At 39.4% G+C, this 15,853-nt stretch overlaps 1 protein-coding gene across 1 annotated transcript in view; it reads left to right on the top strand.

Annotated features, from left to right (window-relative positions):
* Nucleotides 1-13,925, top strand: part of LOC127623581 (protein dispatched homolog 1-like) — a 66,822-nt gene extending 52,897 nt beyond the window's left edge. The window contains exons 3-8 of the mRNA XM_052097973.1: nt 6,117-6,146; nt 7,505-7,628; nt 7,727-7,854; nt 8,495-8,592; nt 8,796-8,893; nt 9,368-13,925. Coding sequence (XP_051953933.1) covers nt 6,117-6,146; nt 7,505-7,628; nt 7,727-7,854; nt 8,495-8,592; nt 8,796-8,893; nt 9,368-12,898 — 4,009 coding nt within the window. The 3' untranslated portion in view covers nt 12,899-13,925. The remainder of the gene's footprint in view (nt 1-6,116; nt 6,147-7,504; nt 7,629-7,726; nt 7,855-8,494; nt 8,593-8,795; nt 8,894-9,367) is intronic.
* Nucleotides 13,926-15,853: the final 1,928 nt, after the last annotated feature.

Here is a 15,853-nt window from a genome sequence, read left to right as displayed (position 1 = left end):
AGACTATAATCGTAGGTATTGTTGAACGAGCGCCTCTAGAGTTCTGTTCAGCTCACCCGTGCACAGTCAAGCGCTCAAGCCTATCAAAGTATATCTTTTGACCACGAGCCCGTACGGATACTTTAGACACATGCGCGTTACGACTGCTTTGTGAAACTCTTACCGACAGCGTGCGAAGACGCGGACTGTCCGCGTGTCTAAAGAAAAGCTAGGCTGCACTCTAGACAGTGCAGAAACAACTACTCTGTTAAGAGCTCAAATTTCACCCTGTCTGACTATCTGTCTTTCCATCTCTCGGTGTCTTACCCTCTTACCTGCATCTGCTATTTCCTGTCCTCTTATTTAATTTCCTCTCTTCCTTGTTGTGTTGTCTCACAGTAGAGCCGAACTTTCTCTCTACCTCTCAGATCACATGCCCGCTCTTTGAAGGTAGAGCTTGTGAAATTGTTCTTTAGACTCATGGGAAATGTTATGGTACTGTCTGGCTTTGTGTCTGGGGTCATGAACTGAATGTGTTTCATACTGTGACCTGAAAATGATCATGGGTTAATATGGGTAGGTGACACAATGTGTCCAAAGACAAAAAAATGGATCAGAATTTTAGGCTCAAATGATTATAAATGAATCGTAGATCCTGTATTGATTGCTAACTGGTTAGCATTATTTTTTAAACCTTTTTTTAATCCAGAAAAATTTATAGTTCTCATGTATCCGGTCTGACGTTAAATGCTGTTCAGTGTACTCACTTTTGTTGCCAGCGGTTTGGACACGAATGGCTGTGTGTTGAGTTATTTTGAGAGGACAGCAAATTTACACTGTTATACAAGCTGTACACTCACTACTTTACATTGTAGCAAAGTGTCATTTCTTCAGTGTTGTCACATGAAAAGATATAATCAAATATTTACAAAAATGTGAGGGGTGTACTCACTTTTGTGAGATACTATGTGTATGTGTATGTATGTATGTATATATATATATATATATATATATATATATATATATATATATATATATATAATAAATAATTTTAGCAATTTAGCAGCATTATTATTATCATTAACGTAACATTAACAAACATTGTTACATTTTGCCTTTTTTCTTTATTCTCCCCTTTTCTCCCAAATTTGGAACATCCAATTCCCAATGTGCTTTTAAGTCCTCGTGGTACCGTAGTGACTCGCCTCAATCCGGGTGGTGGAGGACGAATCTCAGTTGCCTCCGCGTCTGAAACCATCAATCCGTGCATCTTATCACGTGGCTTGTTGAGCACGTTAATACAGATATGTAGCGTGTGTGGAGGCTTCACGCTATTCTCCGCGGCATCCACGCACAACTCGCCACATGCCCCACCGAGAGCGAGAACCACATTATAGCGACCACGAGGAGGTTACCCCATGTGACTCTACCCCCCTAGCAACCGTGCCAATTTGGTTGCTAAGGAGACCTGACTGGAGTCACTCAGCATGCTCTGGATTCAAAGTTGTGACTGTGTGGTAGTCAGCGTCAATACTCGCTGAGATACCCAGGACCCCCCCCCTTACATTTTGCACTTCTTAACATCAAAGATAACATCTGTGGCTTGTTGTTTAATAATCCTGATTTCACCAATTTTTTTATTCTTTTAGGGTGAGTAAATGTCCTGGTCCTATTTTACTCATTAATCATTTATTCATTTATTTATTTTTTGCATCAACATTGTGTATTTTCATGAAAATCACGCACATTTCTCATGACCTCAATGTGAAAAAACGAAGGCTGCACGATTATGACAAAAATCACAATCACCGATTATCACACTTTGATACAAATTTCGATCAATAGAAGTCACATTGAATTCTTGGCTTGACATGAGAACTGTTAAGCTGAATTAATTTATCGCTGTGTACTTCAGTAAATCATCTTCACATTGGAATGCTTAGTTGCCCATCAAAACTTACCTGTTATCAAGTTTTTTAATAAATTGTACGCCGCAAAAACACGTTATAAATAGAAAAAGCACATTCCATCGTTTGTGACTGGCCGGATGTTTAGCTGCTGAATACTTGTGCTTGGAAACCAGTAGATAATGAAGACATGTCTTGGACAGCTTGTAACTACTGACCCCAGTGTTGAAATCTGCCTCCGTGCCTGGAGTCCATATATCCATGCATGTCAAAGCAAAGAATGTGAAGATATCAAGAGTCGACCCTTTGACCTCACGGCACTCGTGAACTGAGCCTTCTCCATTTCTGCACTTGAACAGATACATGTGTTTCAAGGCTTCAATGCATTTAAAGGAATGTTCCAGGTTTAATACAGTTCACAAAAATTCTAGTTAAATTGAGGATTTATGTACAGCATGGGACTGTGAGTGTTCTTATTTAATACACATTTTAATTCATCCATCCATCCATCTTCAACCGCTTATCCGAAGTCGGGTCACGGGGGCAGCAGCTCCAACAGGGGGCCTCAAACTTCCCTATCCCGAGCCACATTAACCAGCTCTGGGGGACCCTGAGGCGTTCCCAGGCGAGTGTGGAGATGTAATCTCTCCACCTAATCCTGGGTCTTCCCCGAGGCCTCCTCCCAGCTGGACGTGCCTGAAACACCTCCCTAGGGAGGCGCCCAGGGGGCATCCTTACCAGATGCCCAAACCACCTCAACTGGCTCCTTTCGACGCAAAGGAGCGGCGGCTCTACTCCGAGCTCCTCACGGATGACTGAGCTCCTCTAAGGGAGAAGCCCGCCACCCTTCTGAGGAAGCCCATTTCGGCCGCTTGTACTCGCGACCTAGTTCTTTCGGTCATGACCCAGCCTTCATGACCATAGGTGAGGGTAGGAACGAAAATTGACCGGTAGATCGAGAGCTTTGCCTTCCGGCTCAGCTCTCTTTTCGTGACAACGGTGCGATGGAGCGAGTGCAATACGGCCCCCGCTGCCCCGATTCTCCGGCCAACCTCCCGCTCCATTGTCCCCTCACTCGTGAACAAGACCCCGAGGTACTTGAACTCCTTCACTTGGGGCAATACCTCCTTCCTTACCCGGAGTACTCTGATGTACTTTGGATTAATCTGAAAGTTTAAAGATGTTTATAATCGAATGAAGAACATGTGAATATCAGTGCGATACGGAGCGATATCTCTTCAGTAAAGTAGGCCATCACATTCCCCAAGTGTGGTTGACAGTAATTGTTCCTGCCTGAACTTGAAAGTTTTTTAAAATATCTCTGTTTTCCTGCCCCCTCATTGACCTCTGACCTACACTCCCTCAGCTCCCAGTTCACCCCGTCAGCTCTTTGTTGTTTTAGATGCCATGTATTTTCTTTTATAATTAACCTCTTGATCCATAAACATTTCGGTCTGTTTCTTAGGACAACATTTATCCACGAAACGAGTTTTCGGTTTACAGATTATCGCACTGTCATCTGTGTTTGCGACGTTTAAAGTATTAGTCCTCATTAGTGGTGTGTGTAGTTGGGGTTAGAGAGTTTTATTACATTTTTAAGCACTCCAAAATCCAAAAATGGAATAGAAAACGTTTAAGTCGCATGAAGAAACTCCCAGATGCCTTTCAAGAGCTGTTGTACTCTAGTGAGACAATCCAAATATCTCATAAGTGTTATCCCCTTTTGGATGGTCTCTCATACACGTCCCTGAATTCCACAGTCCCAGACATGGACCTTTGCTGATAGCACACTTTATAAATCATCAGATTCTCTTGGCCTAGCTACGTTCTTACAGGAAGCAAAGGAAATGTGGTCCTCGTTATTTGCTTTCGCTTTTGGTGATTTGATTATCGTCTGGCTGCATGTGCTTTTCTCTTGATTGTACCGAAAGGATGTGCACCTCTTTGTTTTTAAAGTCTAATTTGACTCACCTAGTGCAGAATATGCAGATGCTTCAAAGCCCGCGCCGTTACAACATCTGGTTGCTGTGTTAACCCGTCCGCTGAACTTGAAAAGGGATTTACGGCCTCTCCAGAAGTCGCCCCGTGGTGAAAAATGCTTGGCAATGGCTTTTGTTCATCTGTGCCTCTAAGTGCCATGGCAACCACCAATTATAGCATTCCATGGATTCCCTTTTAAGACGATGAGGATGAAAATTACAGCCACCTCTTGGCCTTGTGACCCTACTGCTCCCACCACTTCAATATTTGTTGAAGAGAACATTTTAATTGGTTGTCATTGTGGTTCTTCAGAGATGAGCTGCCTTATCATTTGTGCCTGATTAGTTATTAGTGGTGTTTACTATGGAGAACAACAGTCTGGTTCTGTAAGAAACAATCCCATTAGTTTTCTCCATTGATGAATTTTAGTTTTAAGGATAACTTGTAAACCTTCAAAGACAGACCTATCGTGAGCGTGGCTGTTGAAGCCGTCAGTCCGCATTATTTCAACGTAACCAAAAAAAAATCACGTTTAATAGCGCATTATGTGGTGAAGAATAGGGCTGGATAAAAATACAGATTTTCCGAGATCACGCAAACTTTATTTGAATGATCTCGAAATCCACCGAGTTCGATCCTCTTTACTCTTTGTGCTACCGTGCGCTACCGTGTACTACAATGAGAGGAAATCCCAAAGACGATAATCACGAATAGCACGGATGAGGTAAAGCCGTTCGAGTCCACTCTCGTTAACATGCACTTATTTACAGAGCTGCTGGTTTTCTTAAAGAGACGGTACCGTTTTTTTTTAGCACGTGTTCAACAAATCAATGTTAATACTTGTAAATAGTTCTAAATTATGCATGTAAACAATAAACATGCTACGGAATATAATATGATATTTATTGATGGAATACGTGGATTTGTTTATTTTTAAAAAGCTAAAATGTGGGGGGCCTGGGTAGCTCAGCGAGTGTTGATGTTGCCTATCACACCCGCAGTCGCGAGTTCGATTCCAGGGTGTGCTGAGTGACTCCAGTCCGGTCTCCTTAGCAACCAAATTGGCCCGGTTGCTAGGGAGGGTGAAGTCACGTGGGGTAACCTCCTCGTGGTCATGATTAGTGGTTCTCACTCGCAATGGGGCGTGTGGCGATTTGTGTGTGAGAGTAGCATGAGTCTCCACATGCTGTGAGTCTCCGCGGTGTCATGCACAACGAGTCACGTGATAAGATGCGCGGATTGACGGTCTCAGAAGTGGAGGCAACTGAGACTCGTCCTCCGCCACACGGATTGAGGCGAGTAACCGCGCCACCACAAGGACCTACTAAGTAGTGGGAATTGGGCGTTCCAAATTGGGAAGAAAAGGGAATTAAAAAAAGCTAAAATGTGACAAACTAATATTTCCGTAATGTGTCTAGTTAGAAGGTCCCTGTTATAATTAACAGCATTATCTGTGAGAGAATCTCTTTTAAAGGTAAGCAAAAGGGACGTTATACGAGTATAACTGCATATCCAAGTCCAGATGTACAGCGGAGAATTTTATATAAGGTGGACCTCTATGCGAGTGGTCTTGAACTGTTTGGGACCCAATACAGTAACAACATTTTTTTTTTTTCATTAGTAAACGAAAATGTCATTAAAATTGAACATTGAACTATATTAAAGTTACTGTGAACTACAGAAGCCGAACAATATGCAAAACTAATACCAAACCAGCCATAACCTTACTGAAAGGAAAATTGACAGTTATGCAAATGCATAAACGACTGCGGAAGGTTTTCTTACATGAATTAAAACAGATTAAACACTTGGCCAATATTGTATTAGTATTAGCCATATTTGGTGTCAACAACAGAAGTTAATAAGTGTTTTCCACTCCCTTTTAAAAGTTTATAAGCCTGTTTATTTAGCTATCCTAATGATGCACGATTATATGGTTCGTTGCATTTTATATGCATTTAGCAAACCTGTACAGGTCATTAATGCATCTGTTTACTACGTGTGTTTATGTAGGTTACATTTCCTGATTGTAATCAAATGTGCAATGGGTGAATATTCAACACAAAGCCCCAGTATTGAACGCCCATGAGGGTTTTGATTTTAAAAAACAGCTGAAATGGGATTTAAGCCACACATGAAGTTTCCATGAAAAAAAAAAATGTCTCCACTCACAGGTAGATTTAATTGACTGTTCGGCTCTTAAATGTAATCCTGATTTACCCTTTTTACTCTGGGTTTTTTGTCTTTCAGCCCTCCAAGGCCCTTCCGGTTTCCCAAAAGGTAACGGCTGTTTCTATCTTTGAATTATTTGTAGACACAAGATGACAAAAGTGATCTGATTAAGTAAATAACTGCACTCTGTAATTGTTATTAGCATAGCTTAAGTTGTTTTTTTATTTTTTACGTTTAATATGAAAAATAAATATTTAATTTGAAGTATAAATTATATATTTAATTATGCATTTTATATTTAATAGTAAATAACATTTCGTATGAATATAAATGAAAAAATAAATAATAAAACATTTAATTAATATGTAACTACTTAATATTTAATATATAATATATAAGTAAATATTAAAAATATAAAATATTTTTATAAAAAAATAAACATGCAAAATAAATGAATTAAATATTGTAATATGAAAAAATATATAATTTTATATATTAAATGCATTAATTTTATGTTTGATATGAAACAATGTTTCTTTTCAATAAAAAAAAAAATATATATATATATATATTGTTTTAAATACTGAATCATATTTCTATATTAATACAAATTAAAACATTAAATATAAATAAAAATACTTACTATAAAAATCACATTTTAAGATTGAATTAATATATAACTATAGTTAATATTTTATGATATATGTATAGAAACATTCAGTATAAATTAATCAATAATATTTCATTTTAAATATTAAATAATTATATATATTTGATATAAAACAATGTTTTATTTTAGTAAAAATTAAAACATCTAATTTAAATGTAAATCAAAATATTTGTATGAAAAATCATAATTAAATTAAAAATATATATTTCATTAATATGTAACTTTTGTTTTATATTTGATATGAACATATACAGTATATTAAAAATAAACATTCAATATAAATTAATAAATATAATTATTCAATTAATATTTAAGATATAGTGAATGTTACATTATATTTATTTGATATTTAATATCAAATAAATGTAATGTAACATTCACTATATTTTAAATATTAATCCACCAAGTTCGATCCATAACACTTTGCGCTACCGTGTACTTCAATGAGAGGAAATCCCAAAGACGGGATCCATGCAATACATTTGTCGTTGAATAATGTCTCCTTTAATATCCTATCTGTCCTTTACAGTCAGTTGTTGGTCAAATGCAACAAAAAAATAAACATTTAATTATAATCATGAATAGCACGGATGAGGTAAAGCCGTTCGAGTCCACTCTCGTTAACATGCACTTATTTACAGAGCTGCTGGTTTTCTTAAAGAGACGGTACCGTTTTTTTTAGCACGTGTTCAACAAATCAATGTTAATACATGTAAATAGTTCTAAAATGTTTTATATATATATCCTACATGTTGACTTTTACTAGATGTTTGATGTATGAACCTCTCTGTTTCAGTTATGCTGAGCTCATTGCTGATTGGCCGGTGGTGGTGTTGGGGGTGTGTACTCTGCTAATCGTGGTTTGTGCTCTGGTCGGTATCCTGGTGCCCGACCTGCCGGACTTCTCAAATCCACTGCAGGTGAGCATCAGTAATATTTCACATCTTATAAGTACAGATGGTATCAGATGGTAAAGCTGTTGTACTTTGACATATAATATTGACATTTCCCTTAATAGGGTTTTGAACCAAGAGGCACTGCAATAGGCCAACGACTTGTAACATGGAATAACATGGTGAAAAACACGGGATACAAAGCAACACTGGCCAACTACCCCTTCAAATACGCAGATGAGCAGGCCAAAAGGTAACACAGTCTATTTGTAATCTGATAGCTGTGTTTTCCTGTGCTTATTCATCCAGAAAAACTCTTGATGAATGATGTCAGCTAAAAGAGGATCCTCAATACGCCCTGAAATCTTGGCATCTGAGGGTTAAACGGCCTCTGTAATGAGAGCTTTGTTGGCCGTATCATGACTCGTCTGATCCAGATCATTGTGAGCTGGATTACAGATCATGACAGAACCTGTCTGGAAGAGAACAAGAGCGTCTGTATCACACAGCTACGTCTCGGCGTGTGCTCTTGCCGTCTGCTCTGATTAAAAGACTTCCTGTTTTTGGGACAGGATGCGCTGTCAGAAGCATTCCTGCTGTCTGTCAGCACAGATGAGAAAGGTCATTTCAATCGCAGATCTCTAATAGCAACAATGTGAGGAGGGTTTGCCCAGACTGAAATTGCATGCTGTCTCATAATAATTGTTGAGGAATTTTTTGCATTAAGGCAGACTACATCCAACAACTTTTCCCATATAGGGAACGTTAGTTTAGCGTGTGAGATGCATGCTTTACATAGTAAAGATCCCACTGAAAGTACTTGCCAATTTTGTTTTGTTCATAAATTGTTGAATAAATCGTTTAATTTGCAAACACTGTGTTACTTGTGTCAGTCACCAAGACGGCCGATGGTCAGAGGATCACTATGACAGAAAGAAAAGACAAGCCGAGTGGGATTTCAGTAAAGACAGTTTCTTCTGTGATGTACCGGGTAAGTTTGTATTCCTTTCGGTCTTTTAGTCTGTCGGTCTGTGTAATCATGCATGCATGTCTATAACTATAAAGAAGCATCCTATAGAATCAACGTATCCTAGAAGTGAGACTAGGTGACATTAGCTCAGATGTGCCACCTGGAGGACAATAGAACAAAATGTTAGAACATTGTTTTTGTGTTTAATCAATTTCTCTCAACAGGTGACAGTTATTCCAGAATGGTCTTTGCATCTGCGGAGGGGAAGAACTTGTGGAATATACAGGCCATACAATCCATGTGCAATTTTGACAATACACGGGTACGTACTGTTCAATTCAATTATACAGAGGGTTATCTTTCTGTTATGAAAACATGCATAACACTAAATCAAAACATGCAACAAATGAACTGTGATTGGTTGTTTTACGTGTGCAATCATGCAGCTGCTACTTGTCTAATTGGGCTTTTTTGTTTTGTTTGTTTTTTTTAAAAGCAAACACCAATTTGACCAGAAATACCAATACACCAAAATACAAGAAATGAATTAAATTGGACCATCCAGAATTGATTGAAAATATGAGAAGTCCTTGTACAGATTTTAGTGCACATTTATAGTTTCAGCTTATTTTGTTTCTTTGGCAATCCTCTTTATTTTTATTTCATGTCCCACAGTTAGTTTTTAATCTTTGTTATAGTTCATTTAAACAATAATAACCCTGATTATATGAATTGCAGATTAATACAGTTGAAATGTGTGTTGGTGTTTTACTGTTTTTCATGTCTGCTCTTTCAGGTTCGTTCTCATCCGCAGTACCTGGATTTGTGTCAGCGCACCACTGCTGCCTCCTGCTGTCCGAGCTGGACGCTTGGGAATTATATAGCCGTCCTCACGAACAAGTCTTCCTGCCAAAAGATCACAGAGCGTGATGTTTCTCATACCCTAAAGATCCTGCGCTCCTGTGCCAAGTATTACCACAACGGCACCCTTGGCCCCGAGTGCTGGGACACGAACACCCGCAAGAAGGACCTGAAGTGTGGCAACGTGCCTCGAAAGTGTACAAAATACAACGCTGTGTATCAGATCTTTCACTTTTTGGTGGACAAAGACTTCCTGAATCCAAAGAACACAGACTACCTTCCACTGAACCTGAAATATAGCATGCTGTTCTCTCCAACCGAGAAAGGAGAAACAATGATGAACATTTACTTGGACAAGTTTGAGAACTGGAACTCGTCGGATGGGATCACAACCATCACGGGAATCGAATTTGGCATCAAGCACAACTTGTTTCAGGACTATCTACTAACAGATACCATGTATCCTGCAATAGCTATCATAATAGTGTTAGTGGTCATGTGTGTCTACACCAGATCAATGTTCATCACCCTTATGACCATGTTTGCCATCATCAGTTCTCTAATCGTTTCATACTTTCTGTACCGCGTAGTCTTCAGCTTTGAATTCTTCCCCTTTATGAATCTGACAGCGCTCATTATACTAGTGGGAATTGGTGCTGATGATGCATTCGTCCTCTGCGACGTATGGAACTACACCAAGTTTGACAAGCCCAACTCGGAGCTCTCTGAAACCGTTAGTGTGACGCTTCAGCATGCAGCGCTTTCGATGTTTGTCACCAGTTTCACAACGGCTGCTGCCTTCTATGCCAACTATGTGAGCAACATCACTGCCATTCGCTGCTTCGGTGTGTATGCTGGTACTGCTATCTTGGTTAACTACATACTGATGGTCACCTGGCTGCCAGCTGTGGTGGTCCTGCATGAGCGATACCTGGCCAACCTCTTCACCTGCTCAAGGTCTCAACCCCAGCAGACATATGGCACCACAACATTTTGGAAAAACCTGTGCCAGACAGTCAACAAGTGTCTTTTTGCCATTTCAGAGGCCTCGCGGATTTTCTTCGAAAAAGTATTGCCTTGCGTCGTGATCAAATTGCGCTACTTGTGGCTATTGTGGTTCTTAGCCATGACGGTGGGTGGTGCTTATGTAGTATGTGTGAACCCAAAAATGAAACTTCCATCTCTCGAACTGTCCGAATTTCAAGTATTCCGGTCATCGCATCCCTTCGAACGCTATGACGCAGAGTACAAAAAACTTTTCATGTTTGAACGTGTTAACCATGGAGAAGACCTCCACATGCCGATCACCATCATTTGGGGAGTAACTCCGGTTGACAACGGAGATCCCCTGAACCCCAAAAACAAGGGTAAACTAACTCTTGACACAACCTTCAACATCGCAAGTCCTGCCAGTCAAGTGTGGATTCTCAATTTTTGCCAGAAGCTGAGAAACCAAAGCTTTGTTTTCCAATCTGAGGAGCAAGACTTTACCAGCTGCTTCATGGAGACCTTCAAGCAGTGGATGGATAACCAAGACTGTGATGAAGCTTCAGTCTATCCCTGTTGTAGTCAGTCTACATTCCCTTACAAACAAGACGTCTTCGAGTTGTGCATCAAACGGGCCATTATGGAGCTCGACCGAAGCACCATCTACCACCTCGATAGCAAGACGCCAGGGCCGAGGTTTGACATCAATGACACAATTAGAGCAATTGTACTCGAGTTTCAAAGTACCTACCATTTCACATTGGCTTATGAGAAGATGCATCAGTTTTACAAAGAAGTGGACACCTGGATTGAGGAGGAACTGAGGGAGGCTCCTGAGGGACTCAGCTACGGATGGTTTGTAAGTAACCTGGAATTCTATGACCTTCAGGACAGCCTGTCGCATGGCACTCTTATCGCTATGGCACTGTCTGTGGTGGTGGCCTTCAGTGTGATGCTCCTGACAACCTGGAATATCATCATCAGCCTCTATGCCATCATCTCCATTGCTGGATCCATATTTGTCACGGTTGGATCACTGGTGCTTCTGGGATGGGAATTGAATGTGCTTGAATCTGTGACAATTTCAGTTGCTGTAGGGCTATCCGTGGACTTTGCCGTCCATTACGGCGTAGCATATCGTCTTGCTCCAGAACCAGACCGAGAAGGGAAGGTGGTCTTCTCCTTGAGCAGGATGGGCTCAGCTATAGCCATGGCAGCTCTCACCACCTTTGTAGCTGGTGCAATGATGATGCCATCTACAGTTCTGGCTTACACCCAACTCGGCACCTTCCTGATGTTGATCATGTGCATTAGTTGGGCCTTCGCAACATTTTTCTTGCAATGTATGTGCCGTTGTCTTGGTCCTCAGGGTACGTGCGGACAGATTCCTTTGCCAAAGAAACTTCAGTGTTATACCTTTGCAGAGCATGTGCCTGAAACTCAATCCAATAAGAACCAAGGCAAGCTTTGCTACTCAAGTAAGTACCAGGTGGATAACACAAGAAGAGAGGGTGGACTTGAGCACTATGAACTTGAACCCTTGGCACTCAATGTTAGAATGGATGAAAAAGCCACCAATGAGGAAGTGGAACAATTGCAAAATGGAGTTTTGCATCACGCAAGCTTGTGTGAACCCAACACTGACTTGAGAGAACCAATCCAAAATCTTGAAAATGGCTTACCAGATACAGAACTTCAACATATTCATCCGTACACTTACAGAAGAAGGTGCACATGTGAAAACTCTACATCTCGGTATATAAGGGACCGACAAAGGACATACCATCCCTGTAACCGTTCTGAAGATACCTCATGTAAACAGTTAGTTGCCAATCAATTAAATGTGGGACACAAGCCTCAGTCCACACTGGGTGAGACGCACACCGAATGTTACATGAACTGTAGCCACATCCATCATTGCTCACAGAGTCAAACATCAAGGCAGGCCAATCACAGATATTTTCCTGGTGGATATAGCATGCATGCCATGCAACTTCTGCATCAGGAGTTGTTGTCAGATATGTCTGTGCAGGACGAGTCTCATATTAGGGCGTATGGCCTGAATTCGGCTTTACCGGAAAGCTTAAACTTTCCAGCACACATTCAGTGTTGTACAACAACGGACTCCACTAAAGTCTGTAGACTTAATCATGATAAAGTGGACCAAGTGTTAAGTTCTCGAAGCCCTGAAAAAATGCCATGGAACCATGTAAAGACGAAAGTAAATGGCAATTGTGTTTTGGTTCAGGACAGTCGTGAGACTCAAGAACATGTTCCAGTCGTGCCAGATGAAAGTGCCAAATGCAATCAGAAAAACAAAGACAATAATGAGAGGGCAGAGCCTGTCTCTCCCAAAAGAGTTAGCTGTTTTAAGAAGACTGTAAAAGCTAAGTGCAATTCTGTAGAATATCACAAGCCAAAAACCAGCGTGCCTACTATTGCCATTCATTCAAAAGCCTCATCTGAGAGTTTATGTTAGTGTTCAAATTGAGAAGGTTACATTAAAGGGATAGCGCACCAAAATTTAAATCATAAAATTTTGTACTGAGTAATTATTATTTTCCATAGGTGATCAAGAGGGGGTCCATATTTCGCCTTTTGATTTGAAGCAAAATTACAGGTCAAAAAGATGTTATAGACAGCCCAACACCCCACAACATCTTTTTTTGGACTATCACTATTGGCATATAATGCAAAAAGTGGTGCTGAAATCAACTGGTTTCATTACTAGACTTTCCCTTCTCTGTGTAAAATACAAATGAAGATACTGACACCTTTTTAAGGTTATCTTTTTGAGCAGTAGTTTTGCTCCGAAATCAGGTAAATATTGTAATTTCTGTCACCCTCTACAAAATAATGGATTACCCATCAAATATTAATGCTTGGCATTTTAATGTCTGGCTTACATCATCATTTATGTGTATAGGCTATTCCTTCAGAACAAAGTTGATGAGACATTGAATAACTCTAGTCCAACTATCCCTTCAATGACATTCTCTGCAATCAAGTGGGAAAAGCAACTGTTGATTCTTAATACTTATATCCAAGTAAATATTGACATGATATCAAGCCACCAAACCATTCATGAGTAGTGTTCATATTTGTAAACAACGTCTGGTTAAAAGAGGCATACATATCCCCACATGCTGTATTCTCTTTGTAATATATATTTTTTTATCATATCTTGCCACAGGCCATCAAAATTCCATGCAAACATAAATACATATTCAGAGTTTATTTTCCTGCACATTTCACATTAACATGTATGTATGTATGTGTGTATATATATATATATATATATATATATATATATATTTGAGTGTTGTGTATGTATTTGAGTCATGCACTTTTCTTTATTAATGCTGATTTAAATGTTTCCCCTATAAAACTTTTAAATAATTTTACAAGGAAACTCCAGTAATTTCTTTGATGGTATGAATATTTGGACGGATTGGTATTAAGACTTTGCATCGTTTCATCGTTTCTTTCAGTTGCTTTGATGGTTCAAAGTCAGCCAAAATCTCCACCTTCTACAGTGTGCAAACATTTACATTTGCCTCAAGACTTCACGGAAATTTGTCACGACAGCCCAAAAAAAAAAAGAAAGAAAAACAATTTCCTATAAACTGAAGAAAATGGCTTTTGCCAAATATATATTCATTTCGGTTCAGAGGTTCTGTAGCCTTCTTTCCAAATGGTAACTGGTTAGAACAAAACTAAAGAATGATTAATAACTGTCTTTTTAAATGACAGTACTCTGCGCTAAGGGGTGTGTGAAATACCAGTTGGAGTGTTGCCAGATCTCACAAGAGGAACCAGCAACAAGGTCTGGCAAAACAAGCCTCTCCAAAATAAGCTAAAATAAGCAGTTATTTGTTTTCCTGTGTGGTGGATTAATCAGTGTAGAAATCATAACAAGCAGTTAATTAACAGTTAAGTATAATTAACTGTAATTACAATTATAATTACATTACATATTTGCTTCTCAGTCAGAACCTGGCAGCATCAAATCTGTTTTAATGCATCAAATCTAACAATAATTCAGTGAAGACTTGGAAACAACTAAGAAATATACTTTTTACCTCTAATAATGTTTTCTTGTATCTGAATTAACCGTGCATGTAAGAGTAGTATTTATACAAAAAGGTCATCCACAACAGGCAATTGTGTGATGCAGCAGTTTCCTTCCAAATCAAAGCACACGTTTCATTTTTACGTGCCCCATGAAGTCGTGTAGTTCCAAAAATGTACTTGAATAAACCCTTTGGCCTTTAGTTTCATGAAAAAAATGATCAGAATGAAATTAACCGATTACCAGCATTGAAAAATAAAGTTTTCACTCCAGTACAATTGAAAATCACTTTGTTCTCATTTTCGGTTACACTCTGCAAAAAACTTCCTTGAACCATTTTTAGTCCCTGTGCCAAATACTACTATGAAACACTAAACACTTAGTTCTGAGTACTTTTGACATAACAGCCATTCATAAGTGTGATGTTAAGATCGTTGTTTCAAAAAGCAGAAAGGAAACAATTTGTTTATTGCATACATGCATCTTTTGATGTCTTTTTTTAGGAGTGCTAGGAATTGTCCTGCCTTTATTAAAAATACTTTTTTTAATAAAAGACAATGAAATAACATGCTACCGCCTCAAACACCCGCTACATTGTGCTGAAACAAGTGTGCTGTTTGTGTTGATGCAACATAAATTTTTTGTCAGATCCATTATCATTCTTATTGAATTATTTTTTTTCTCCCCAATTTGGCATGCCCAATTCCCAATGCGCTCTAAGTCCTCATGGTGGCGTAGTGACAATCCGGGTAATGGAGGACGAATCTCGATTGCCTCCACGTCTGATACCGTCAATCCGCGCATCTTATCACATGGCTTGTTGAGTGCATTGCCACAGAGACGTAGCGCATGTGGAGGCTTCACGCTATTCTCCACAGCATCCAGGCACAACCAACCAGAGAGCGAACCACCATATAGTGACCATGAGGAGGTTACCCCATGTGACTCTACTGGGCAAACTTGGTTGCTTAGGAGACCTGGCTGGAGTCACTCAGCACACCCTGGGTTCAAACTCGAGACTCCAGGGGTGGTAGTCAGCGTCACTACTCGCTGAGATACCCATGCCCCTCTTGTGAAATGATTGAAAGATAATATATTGGATATTTTTAAGCTTTACTATTTTGGAGCTTGACAGACGTGGTCATTATGAACTGGCAAAAAGTTAATGGTCCTACAAAAATGTGTTCAAGAAGAAAAGTACACCATACAGGTTTAAAATGACAAGGGAGTAAATATTGCACCTTTTAAATTTTTGGGTGAACTATTTCCTTAAGCTGATATATTTCTGAAGAACAAGTATCTATTGCGCAATGTTTACATTACAAAGTTCAGTGAATTCAGAGAAACACATGCAATTCTCCA

The sequence above is a fragment of the Xyrauchen texanus genome, chromosome 30, assembly GCF_025860055.1.
Source record: "Xyrauchen texanus isolate HMW12.3.18 chromosome 30, RBS_HiC_50CHRs, whole genome shotgun sequence".
NCBI classification, from domain to species: domain Eukaryota; kingdom Metazoa; phylum Chordata; class Actinopteri; order Cypriniformes; family Catostomidae; genus Xyrauchen; species Xyrauchen texanus.
The sequence above is the reverse complement of the archived record's forward strand: the minus strand, read 5'-3'. Positions and strand labels throughout refer to the sequence as shown.